Source organism: Neodiprion fabricii, chromosome 2 (assembly GCF_021155785.1).
Source record: "Neodiprion fabricii isolate iyNeoFabr1 chromosome 2, iyNeoFabr1.1, whole genome shotgun sequence".
In the NCBI taxonomy this organism is placed as follows: Eukaryota; Metazoa; Arthropoda; class Insecta; order Hymenoptera; family Diprionidae; genus Neodiprion; species Neodiprion fabricii.
The window spans coordinates 37,545,903-37,558,469 of NC_060240.1; the positions used below are offsets into that span (position 1 = coordinate 37,545,903).

Below are 12,567 nucleotides of genomic sequence, written 5' to 3' on the forward strand. Positions count from 1 at the left end.
AAATTGAATAGTTATTTTGCTAGAGGTTCCGAATGTTCGTTCGTACCTGTGCAGATTTTTTGGCGAAAATTAAAAAACAAACGTCGATTCATTCCGGTGTTCCTGGAGGTCGCCGATTACCAGTGCCGTAATTTACAGCGGTCAACTTGACGAATTTTTAACGCATTACAATCGAGAAAAGCAATTTTCGCAACCTTAGGTCGGACTTGCGCCGTACGTCGCCGGCTGAAACTCCTCCGCAGGCCCGTGGCTCGTGTCACGTTTATATTTCGCTCAGTAGTGTTCGCGCGGTCTGATCGCGCGCGTTCAAAAGCTTAAGAGAGGGAGAGAGAGAGAGAGAGAGAGAATGACAGAGAATAAGATCGAGTCAAATAAAGCTAAGTAAACGAAAAGAAGAATTTTTCGGGACCCGTTACCTGAGGGATTTTTTGGTGACTTTTTCAATCACTTTTTAAAAAATCATCCCCCCCGGAAACTATCAACAGTGTCGCCAAATCCACGCGGCATGACAACGACCTGCAGCGTTCGAAAGCTCGCCTGGCTTCGGAGATAATGCGCCGATTACACAAAGGGTGTAGAAATTTTCAGGAATCACAATCGGACATAAACGTTAGTGTTAGTAGGATTGATCTTTGTCTTCGATACTTGCGTTCGGGTATCTGTTGATCGGCAACTGATCGAACTTTTCTGCCGCACAATATAATATTGCGTTGGTCATTGTGTCGAGTGCAAAAGCTTTTATGCAGGTTATTTTTTGCAGTGGTTGAAAATCGAGGTGTGAGGTTTGAGAAAAAATATCCGGCAATCAGCATCGAGTGCGGATTCGACGCATTAACTCGTTTTGTTCGGCTCGTGTGTGCAACCGGATATATCGCGCCTGAATTTTACACGCAGACAGAGTAAAGTTGGATCCGGTAAATTGGCGCGCCCATTGACGCTGGTAAGTTTGACTAATTCGCTTCTACCTCCGGATTAAAAAATATCGTTACGCAGCTAACGCCTCGACTCGCGATTCCTCTCTTTATGTTATCGTACAAATTATACCGTTCACCCTTCGCGTGTGTGACGACCCTTATCACTCGCCTCTATACATATAATCCCTTGAAACTTTTCGTCCGCAACAAGTGTCGTCGACATCGTTCGCTCCCCTTCAGGTTCAGTTTGCGCCGACGATGATTCATCGATCTTTTGGGCGGAGGGTTGAAATTCACCATGGAAATAAGCAGGTTAAAATTAAGGAAGGAGATATTCCAGCCGCTTAACTTATATTACATCACGGTGTGTCTAATATTATATGTATAATACGCATTCAGCCGCATGATAAATAATAGCGAATTATTCATGGCTGGACGGATGTAAAAGTCGATGGGGTGGATCGGAAAAGTATAAAATAAATACTGGCACATATTTGGAGGACGATTATTAACATTTTTTTTATACTTCTGTACGATGAAAATAAGATGAAAAGAATTTCGGTCTGCGATTTCATTCCTCTACATTTCTCATTCTCGATTTTACTTTCTATTCCTCTTCCTCTCGCTCTCTCTCTCTCTCTCTCTCTCTTTCTATCCTCGTATCTCGTTTATTACCGAGTTTGCTCGTTTGGCTTGTAAATATAAGTCGTATATCGTTTACGTTGGACAGCTTCTCCGCGGTGTTTCTTCCCCCTCTCGTCTCTTCTCTCCTCTTTGCTCGCTTATTTTTATCGTTTTTTTCACACGTCCAAAAAACCCAACCGGAAATCGGGCTTCAGGGCCTTTAGCCATTAGCTGAAAAAATTACCCACCATACGGCTAACCTTCGGACGGAAGATTAGAAAATAAACACCTGCATAAGTATTGCTCATATGATCGTAATTTATGCACTCACGGCGATGAGCGTTCGATGCGCGGCCCAATATTTTAATTATTATTCAGCCGGAACCGACCATGTGGCTTTTGCAAATAATTGTCACCCTTGAAACGGATACATTTAATAACTACCGCGTCAATAAAACACATATATTTCCGAATTTATTACGGCACTTTGTAAAATTAATTAAAAATCTGTCGTCGTTCCAATTCGGCGTAACGAACGTGGATATCCAGGTCTGCAGTGTAATTTCGACTCTGTTGAATAATTTTTACATTTCCCGCTTAATTATACGTATCAGCGAAATATGAGCATTTTCTACGACTTTGACACGGTGTTTAAATATGATACGTAATGAAATCAGGCGTTTCTTTTTTTCACTTCTCATTGTTGCAGACGTTCGCGAAATATTTAATCATGCCACGTACAGCTCGCGTTTGTAAAAATACCGCTCAAGAAAAGAACAAAGTATTGAGACATTCTACGCCGATTTGATCTGGATCTGACTCTAGATCTCTCCGATTTGGTCCAAGATTTTTTGTCTTGTTTCATCTCTGAAAGGCACTCGAATTTCCTACAAAATTGAAGATTCCGAACAACGAAGTTTTCGTTTTGATAAATAATAAATGAATCAAATTGTATTCATAAAATCTAAAAAAATTCAAAGTACCTTGTAAAATTGAAACAACGAGATAAAAAATCTTTGACCGAATCGGATAAGTCGAGGATCGGTCCTGGGTCAAATCGAGGTGAAATGCCTCATTATAATATGGCAAATACGATTAAGTTGAAATTTTTGTTATTTTCATTTCACGATCCATTTGCAATCAATAAAAAAATCTCTGCTACCTTTGTGGATAGTTTTTAATATACATATGAGTGTTTACCGTGATTTGTCGTTCGGTTAAATTTGCCAAGGCGGTTTCTACGGGAAAAATTTTGTGATCTCAGGAACATAAAAGTATACTTTCGCCAATTGAACGGCCGTTGGTTTGACTCAGACAATATAGGATTTAGCTTGCCTACGCAGCCTTACGCACAATTGCTGATCCATTCGTTTGGAAACGATTCTGGATCCCGATACAGATGTATCGAGTGGAAAACCGATCCGCACGTTTCGGTCGCAGAAATTCAAAAGATCCTAAATCCGTGAGGTGTGAGGTGGACAGACGCCGATGAATCGATTATAATTTTCAAGCTCTACCGAAAGAGAGAGAGAGAGAGAAAAAAATAATATAAAAAGAAAACCAATTAGATAAGCCTGCGTCAAAATCTCGCATCAATCATCATTTGAAACGAATTGAGTTCGGATGGGTTTTAATCCGCAGAAAAATATCGAATCTGCCGTGTGTATAAATTGATTTTAATTGAATTTGAAACTGAATGATTGTGCGAAGTCTCGATTAAATGTGTATTAAACATATTTAGCTGTTGGATAAATTTCGTAAAATTTCTACGTGTTATGCAATGTTACAACAATTGTGACAGGTACCTTACCTTACCTTGGAGTTACAGTATGACGATACATCTGCAGCATTATCTACACGTATTAGTTATAACGCAATAAAAGAAGGGACGAAGCGGCGCACTTGAACTAATTAACATTAATTACTTCTTATTTGTAAAAGCGTTGTACTCGCGTATATTTGTGTAACATATAATGCGTGTATACGGTATATCTATGATAGCTGACTGGTATGAATATACACTAAGGCAGGCACCCTGCCCACCCGACTGCCACCTCCCGTTTGATCACGATACCTGTTATAATTGCCCCTCGCGTATATAATGTGTAATAGACGTCGTTAAACGCGCGACGTTCAATCATCCGCGTTTACATCCGCGCTGTTCAACGCCACGTTTAAATGAGCTTCGACTGGTATGGCCTTTTTGTTTTCCGGGCTAAATCGAAAATAATGAAACTGTAAAACCGACTATCCGGAAGCGGACAAGCCGATTGGAACGGCGATCCCTTCTTTCCGTCTAAAATCCACGGACCTAATTCCCCAGCACTGTGAAAATCGTCTTAAGCGCTTAAAATAGTGCAACTCAGGCATGGTGCTTCGTACACGTGCGGAGTCATCGAATTTTGTCTATATCGTAAAGGTCGGTTGTTTAAACGCCCCGAGCGAAACGGTGCATTCGTTATAATTGAATAAACGTTTTTTTTTTTTTTTTGTTTAAGTTCTGTTTTGCTCTACTTTAGTGTTCATATATTATGTATAATATAAATACATCACGCCTTTCTTATTGATTCTACTAGCTGCTGGTTGTGAATTATTGAAACAGAGTTTTTATTTTTTTCCAGAGCGCTGCCGCTCGTTCGATTATTTAGGACCCCTTAATAAGGGATGCATCGTCTTGATTGAAAAGGGATCACCGTGTTACAAGTCGTAATGATGCGGCTGCGCTGTGTCAACTGACTTGATGAATAAAAAATTAGCCTACAGTGAGAAAAATTTAACTTTCCTAATAGTTGATAGAAAATTTTATAAGTAAAATGAGTATCGTTACAATAACGGTTTAAACATAGTACGCGTAATCATTTATTTCGATTGCAGTTGCCAATCGTATATTTTTTTTTATTGAAAGATTAAATCTGTTTGTTCGGTTAATTACAGATTTTCAGTTGAACGATAAGCCTCAACAACAGTCAATTGTTGCACCAAAATCTCATTATTCCGACAGTTGAAAGAAAATGAAGTACATGCCAGATTTTCTTGTTTCAGTTAAAAAAAAAACCACCTTCATTTTGTACCCAGAGTTATATTTTACATTCATGATGAAGAATCGCAATAGTTAAGAACTGTACGTCTAGCAGATACAACTAGAAATTTTTCTCTCCGATAAACTTAAACATTATGCGTAAAGTGCGCTCGAGACGGATGTGAGATTTTCATTTCAAATTATTTATATGTACTTGGAAAGGCGGCAGGGAAAAATAACCCTTGTGTCTAATTTATGAATGACCCCTCGGAGCTGTTCAACCTTTTCCGGCCTGGGTTTATTTTACGTATGCAATACATTAACGATTTCTCTAACAGCATGGAGTCAAACATTCTTGCACTTTGTATATTATTCTGTTTTCGCAATTCGCGTTACAGTGTATGAATTTTTAGACTCCCATATACTCCGCAGGTTTCTTCGCTTCAGCTCCACCCACGCTTTCTCTTATCACTCGATCTTTTCCCACGCATGATTTTTTTCCCCATGGTAATGCTATGGTTTTCGGAATTAGAATATCGACTGCTTGGTAATTTCTTGTGAAAATAAAAAAACAATTCAACACAAATTCATATTGTCACTTATACATCGATTATTTAATCGATACGACTTGGTTTATTTTGTCCATCCACAGTTTAATAAATATATCTGTACAGTTTGTAAATGGGACCTGCTTTGATTGTAGCCAGGCTAATCAAGTTCAGCTTTCTTTGATAATCTTGTAAGGTATGGTTAATTTTGTTTAACTTGAGGCGATAATTCAGTCAATGAGAATTTACCGAATTTCAAAACTAACGTGCAGCGATGTTGCAGGATCTAAGAAACTCCTGTAACACGTTACATGTGTGTATAGTGCAACATGCGTGTACGCACTGTACACACGTATACCGTAGGTGTGATAAAAATTTACTCGACAATCTCTCCTCAGCCGACACCTCGGTGTGCTTTTACCCATCGAATAGCTACTGCATGCCGATACGTCTTCGTTAATTCTATATTTAGATTCTAGTCGAGCTTTCGCGTTTAGGTATACGTATACGTAGTACATATACATCGCCTACACCGTTTCGAATTGCGATACGATCTATGGCGAGTCGTAGACTTGGGACAATAAGAAACTCACGCAAAGAAAACCGCGTTCTCTTATTCGAGGCACTAAATTGATGTGTAAGATTAGAACGAAGGGAACTTGAAAAAGAAAAACATAAAAGAAAATATACTGGAATTTTTCATGTGTCCCAAACAAAAGATGCAATTATTTATTTTTTTTTTACTTTCCCAAGGACTTGTTTTAATTAGCAATATTCACGGGCATTATTTTCATAATTAACGCTATTCGGAATTCGTAATAAAACAACGGTGAATTTCGTAAAAACTCGGGCTTTTCTCCTTTCACTTTCCCCTCTTCCATCCACATGGTTTCACCCGATCGGTTCCCGGAGGGTGCCTCGGAGAATCCGTCGCTTCCTATCTTATCCTTAAGCTAATTTGTGCTCACCCTTTTTCCTTCCCGTCAATCGCCCCGATCTTGTTAAACTTGATCCTTAATCTAAGATGAAGTAAATGAAAGAGGGTCGTCAATGAATTATAATTGCGCCGAGTGTCGATCCGCTCAAAGTGTGTTGTTAAGGGTATTTCCATAAAATACCGCAAGACCGTGTACGAAATTCGGAATTGCTTTACGTTGTTTGGCGACGTCCCTCTAGGTATGTCAGATTATGTGCATATATACGTGTCGAGGTGGGCAATAAACGCGGATTCGATCGGTGCAGAAACGTAACGTTGATCGTAAAGCGCCTGGATAACAATGTGCAAGGCCATTCCAATGAAGACCCGCTATCGTCTTTCCTCTTGGCCCCAACCTATCTGGACACACAATCTACTATAAACGACACTGAACTCGTTTGCGTGATTAAGGACACGACACGTCAGCCTTCGGACAGGCACCTCGTGTCATCTACCACGTACGTTTCCGTCGCGGATAAACTTTTTTCTCACGACAATTTTCTCATCTCCTGACGAAAGTTTCTTACAAGGTCGTAAACACCGAATTTTCTCAACTAATGCGCTCATCTCGATGAACAAGATCGACTCTCGTTATTATACAGTTGTCACGGGGTTACAAGGGAACGGGATTCGGAGATTAATGAATCGCCGGAAGTGCGTTTCTTCCTTCAAAATCTTCCGGAGATGTTATTTTCCTCCGTTCTTATGCTATCTCGGAGGTCGGACGTTGACTCGTTTCTTTTTTCTCACGATTTAGCAATAAAACTTGCGTGTTAAACCGCATTTAAAGGGACTTTGTATTTTCAATCGTTACAAAGTAAATACTTATTTTTTACCTGCATATCTTGGGGCCGTTATTCACTTATTTTCAAATTTTATACGGGACTAATTTCTGCAGGCATAATCGACGAATCAAGAATATCCGAGTCCGTAACGCAACGTGAACGTAACAGATGTGATCTTAAATTCATCAAAGATGATGAGAATATGTGCGTGCGAAGCGCTGGAAAAGTAATTTCCTCGTGGCAAACGGCCAAAACAGCCGGAGCCGAAGCTTGTCTGTCAGGCTGGTTTTCTGGCTTGACTAAGCTGTAAATTCTCTCCTCTATTTCCAAAGCTTGGTTAGGTTCAAGGTGCCAGCTGAGACGTTGAGTTATGTAATTTGAACGAAAATCAAAACCAATGCCAAACAGAAGCTGTTCGTGATGCAGTTATATTCACCTTGGTATATCCGGCTTGAATACAATTTCAAATTTCGGATACTGTTCAAATTCAAGGCTTACTTCAACCGAGCTTTATGAAATCACAATCACCTTGCAAACGCCAAACACTCTTAGGATTTCAAGTTAAAGAAATTCTCAGCTGGGATAATAAACGTTGTTCTATACAAAAATTGTTATAAAAAAAAAAAATAGTTTATTCTGTAGGAGAATAATTATTATTGAACAATAAAATTGGCACTGAATTTTTAATTCCCCGCTGTTATTTACCATCCCAATAATTTTATTCATTGGCAGAGTTTTGAATTTCGCCGCACCGCGTAGGTGGATGAGAAAAAAAAACACTTCGGCGTCGAAATATTCCTGTATACGTATCGTCGGCCATGCAGATTTTTCGACCTCCCCTGATTTTTCAACTCGTTCGAATCGGGCAGCTCCGCATGAATTAAACGATCTATCATAGCATCTGCAATCCGCGATAGGGGTGGACGAAATTCAGCCATGTTCACATCGCCATTTTGAATAAAGTTACACAATCGAAGAAATTACCATGACAAGTCGTCGTTAGTTTTCTCCGCGCTATCCATCGTCTCCTGTAGGCTAGTATTTTGGAGTTTGAAATTGAGCAGCTTATCTCCCGCATGGAAATTCGACGCGTGCATTTGATGAATGAACACAAAGACTTGTTCTGGCGTTACCAAGTCATCGGCAGCGGTATTAAACTTCGGTCTCCAAAGTTCTTATCATTATTGTATACAAAAAGCGTTTCAAGACTCGTTCGATCTTTATATTCGACGGTGAATTTGACTTTTAGAATTTTTTTTTTTGATTCTCACCACAGAATAAAACAACGTTTGCCTGGAAGTAAAAAATAATAGACTTTGATGTAGATGAGGGGTGAAAATAAAATACTTTTCTCTCTTCGCGATACGGCGAATTTCGGCTAGCCACTTTGGACCGCGGTTAAACCGGAATGAGATAGTGCCGAACGCGGTTTCGGTTGATTGACGAGCAAGTTGTATCCGTGTGAAATTTCCGTATTATTTCTTCAATTTTCCCACGTTTCGGAGCGCCGTTTTCGGGTCGCTGGCTCAGGGCCAAAAGAGTGTCGAAGACGATTCGTTCGGAAATATGCAACGGCTGGTCGCGTCGTGGTTTTCCGTGTGTTGTTAGCGAATGGTCGAATGCCTCCGATGCAGGGACATATTAAAGCTTTGGCCTCGTGCCACCGCGGGATGGAAAATCGCCCGATTCCCTCTGACAGCCGCCCTGTCAAAATATTAGGATTCGGGGCGTGCGCGAGAAAGGAAACGGTGTGATAGAACAAAAAACCTAATGGATGTATCATGTATGCGAAAAGAACGAGAGTCGAAAGGGAGGAGTAAAAAAGTCCATGAATTATCCCGCTTTGCGAAACCTTTCGATATTTTTCATTCCGAGGCGTGAAAAATAAAAACCAATATTAGAATGACCGGAAAAACTCAGCATTCGAAATTATACCGACGAAAGCTTGCGATTCATTGACCTAGGAACGACTGCGGCGCAGAGCTCGATTTTCACTCATTGTCAATCATTTTTTACGCCATATACTGCGAAACGTCAAACGGGGGGAAAATTTTTCGTTTTTCCCTATATTTGGCCGAAAATTGTGATCCGTCTGGACTTTTGTTCGGACTTTATTGATCCGGGCTTATTCAACGTGTCGCATGGCACTGACCAGTGCGAGAAGGTAAAATTTTACCGCAAGATATTTCAAATGAAATTTGAATAAAATACAGAAATATGATGGGAAATTTTCTGATCAAATGTAAAGGGACAAACCGTTGCCAATGCACATTATTATACTTGGTGCAGAATTATTGTGCTCGGCATGCGAGTGACGTGCGTGAATATATAATCCCTCTGTAAATATCCCTCTATTTTACCTGAAGTTCCTCTTTTTTACTTTCAAGCGGTAAAAATTCGAGTCATGGTCGTTGCTTGACTCGTAGTATTAGGCATAAGAACGGAGAAGTCGCTCACACACAAATCCATGCTGTAGCATTTTATTTGTGTCAGCTTTGGTCAGTGTATAAATTGAAGCTAATTTCGTTAACTGTCATTATACTATATATGTGCAGTACATCATGTGTCGTCCGGCAGTGATGTCAGGTTATAGATAGATAGCTAGAAAGACCGATAGTATTAATTTTTAAGGTTACTTTCAGTTAGGATTTTAACAATTTTCTATCAAAGATTAACTTTTATAATTTATTTCATCAGCCCTGTTTTACGATTTTATCGTTTTTCACCATTTTCGGCCCAGTGTAATATATACGGTGTATGTAATATACAATATTACCAAGAATAAGAGTAATCAGATTCCAAGAAGATTTGATACTGTGAGTAGAAAAAATAGTTATATTAAGGCAATTTTCTTATTCAATAGTTTACCTAATGATCTTGCAATCATTAATAATGAAACCCATGCCAAAAGCTAAATTAAACACACGGATATTGTTAAATACATAATAAATAACTACAATCGTATAGATAAGCGATGAATTGAATATCGTGCACTAAATTCATATGATTTTGGTAGCTTATAAATTTATTGTACTGTCATTAATGGATGTTACACTAGTTCAAATCTATTTTATTTTTATATTTAATAATTCTAGTTTTAATTTATAAGTTTTTTGTTTTATATTCTAGTCCAACAAGAAGATGATAATATTTATTTATGATGGAAATCACTGTATTAATACGTGTAAATGTTATACTGGAAATAAATGAAGAATGAATGCAGACAGAAAGGGAGAATTATTTGTGGCCGAAATTTAGTAAATATTCAACGACCTTGCTACAATTTTTATTATCAATGTCAGTGGGCGCGAAAAATTGATGATCCTACAGTTCATGATGGTGAAGAATATCCTGAATCAATTTATTCGTGTTTAAAACAGCAATATACTTGTACCGAGTAAATCGGTACAGAAGAACGCAAGATTTTATTTTTCGACAACTTTTTTCTTCGCTCCCTCTCATTTTTCCCTCGTTTCGTGACTTTTACACCCCCATTTCATTAATGTTTTTTGTCTGGTTTGTTTGATCACGTGATCTTCTAAAAAATATCATAGAATCCTAAAACCGAATGAAATCCGAAAAATATCCAATGTTCTTGTCTCTTTATTGTCATTTTGTTTCAGTAACCAGGTATGAAATTTTCATTCGACAAGTTCAACTGAATTTTGACGAATTTTTCTCGGTTTTTGTGTTACTTCGAATCTTTAAAATGGTTAGTGTTTTTTTTTTTCATTCTTGATTTGCTACACGATTGAGAATATTTTGGAAAAATTGTACAGACTTAGGATACCGATGAAATCAACTTGCTCGATTAAACGAAAGAAGAAAGCCACTCGCTCGTTCCCTCTGATTGTTGCTGGAATTTAAAAAAAAATAAAAATAAAAAAAAAAATTCGATCACTCTTCGAACTGTCTACGATTATGCCAATTATGAACAAACGTCCCGCAACTGAAAAATTATATAACCATATGTTGTAATCATAATTTTCCAGCAACAACTACGTGCATGTACAAATAAGACATGTACGTATAGGAATATCATACTTGAGCCATTCATTTATATAACCACAATCGCGAGATAGCAAAGTACATGCACATTTTTATTTGTACAAATTAAAGTAAATAATAATTCAAGTATAATCGTGTAAAAACGGTGTATAACATGTAAACACGTATACACATGGTGTGCATATTCATTGGAGATAACAAGTCTAAAATAATTCAATCGCGGTGATGGTCGTCCAACTAAAAACGTCCGCAGATGCGTGTGAAACGATGACAGACGTTCGACGGTCACACATACAAAATCACATTGGGTACGCGTCGCGCAGAACTTGCGAAAGAAGGGAACTGGAAATATCTCGAACGAAGTTGTGAAGAAGAGAGAAAAAAAACAAGAAAAAAAAAACGGAAAAAGAAAAGAAAACAAGAAACAGCTGGAAAAAAGCTATCTAAAATTCTGTCGTGTTATATACAATATGAATGTTTGTACAACTAATTTGAATGATTAAATGTACATGTAATATATCTGCTAAATCACACGTGACGGATCTGGACGATGATGATTACGTTAATTATTAACGCCGAGAGAAATGTCGCGGTTTGAAGTCAAAGCGTAATATTTACTCGCCTCGTTACTGTGGTTGCTATTCAATTTTCACGCGGACAGATCTACGGCGTGTAGAGTTTCTTAACAGTTCCTAGAACTAAAATTCTGGGTGTTTACAGTATGTGGATTCGTCTATCTCGGATTCGTATATTAATATAATATTGCTAGTGTCGAACAATTTTCGGCTGATCATCAGCTGTAGCAGCTGCCTCTTGAAAATTGAGTCGCAAATAATACCGTACAAGTATATCAGCGACGTATGTAGATTGTGTGCCGAAATTGTATGATATAAGTGTAATGTGCCGCGACACGACTTAGAATTATGCAATGAAATTTGAATAAGTTTTCTCAACCAAATCCCTGACCGCATTTCAATCCGTTATAATACACACCGTTTACACGCGGTTGCTGTTATTCTGAACGTCGATATTTTCTTGAACGAACACGTAAAGATACAGTGTTGTTTCTTTTTTATTACAGATCTAATTACCCTGCTTTTGCCCAAACTCTGGCGTCAGGAATGGAGGCTCAAACCGAGGTGAGTGCAGACGCTTATTTTGATAAATAGATGCTTGGGACATTCCACTTGGAAACACGATATTTGTTTCCGATTTTTATAACAGAAAATCGTCACGAATTAAAATAATTGAAATTTTCACTGGTTCTATGCCAATTTTTCGTTCCACTGTTCTGCCGATTGAAAAAGTTTTTCCTCGAATTGTGAGTGAAAGAAAGAAAGCTTTCTCAATCCGTTGAATTGTGCGCGAAATAAGTTTTCGCGTAGTCGAGTTTCAAAGGAAATCAACAGACTGCGAGTCTGCTGCATACGTAATACGTGCGGGTGATTTTGGTATACAGAATGCATAAGGCTGTATAAACGTTTATAAATATGTATGTGTTCTCACAAGTCATGTTTTTTCTTTTTCTACATTTTTTCGTCTCCTCGTTGCACATCCAAATTTATGCTAAAAACTTTTTGCAACTCCAGCTTGATCCAAATATATGTATAAGATGCATTAGGATCTGAATGCAGATACACAGCATCGTTCAAGAGAGGCGTTCAAAAATTACATACAAACATATATCGAGAAT

At 38.3% G+C, this 12,567-nt stretch overlaps 1 protein-coding gene across 8 annotated transcripts in view; it reads left to right on the plus strand.

Moving 5' to 3' along the window:
* Window positions 1–289: 289 nt before the first annotated feature.
* LOC124175915 (calcitonin gene-related peptide type 1 receptor-like) overlaps window positions 290–12,567 on the plus strand; it is a 156,960-nt gene continuing 144,682 nt past the window's right edge. For 2 of the 8 annotated variants that reach the window (XM_046556558.1, XM_046556555.1), the window contains exons 1-3: window positions 290–940; window positions 4,160–4,300; window positions 11,956–12,013. Coding sequence is in view for 6 of the 8 variants with exons in the window: in XM_046556555.1 (XP_046412511.1) it covers window positions 11,996–12,013 (18 nt within the window). In the remaining 2 variants the exon portion in view is untranslated. Of the gene's footprint in view, window positions 941–1,039; window positions 1,227–3,660; window positions 3,958–4,159; window positions 4,301–11,955; window positions 12,014–12,567 lie in introns of those variants that run through there. The other 6 variants (XM_046556560.1, XM_046556553.1, XM_046556556.1 and 3 more) reach the window with 5 other exon arrangements.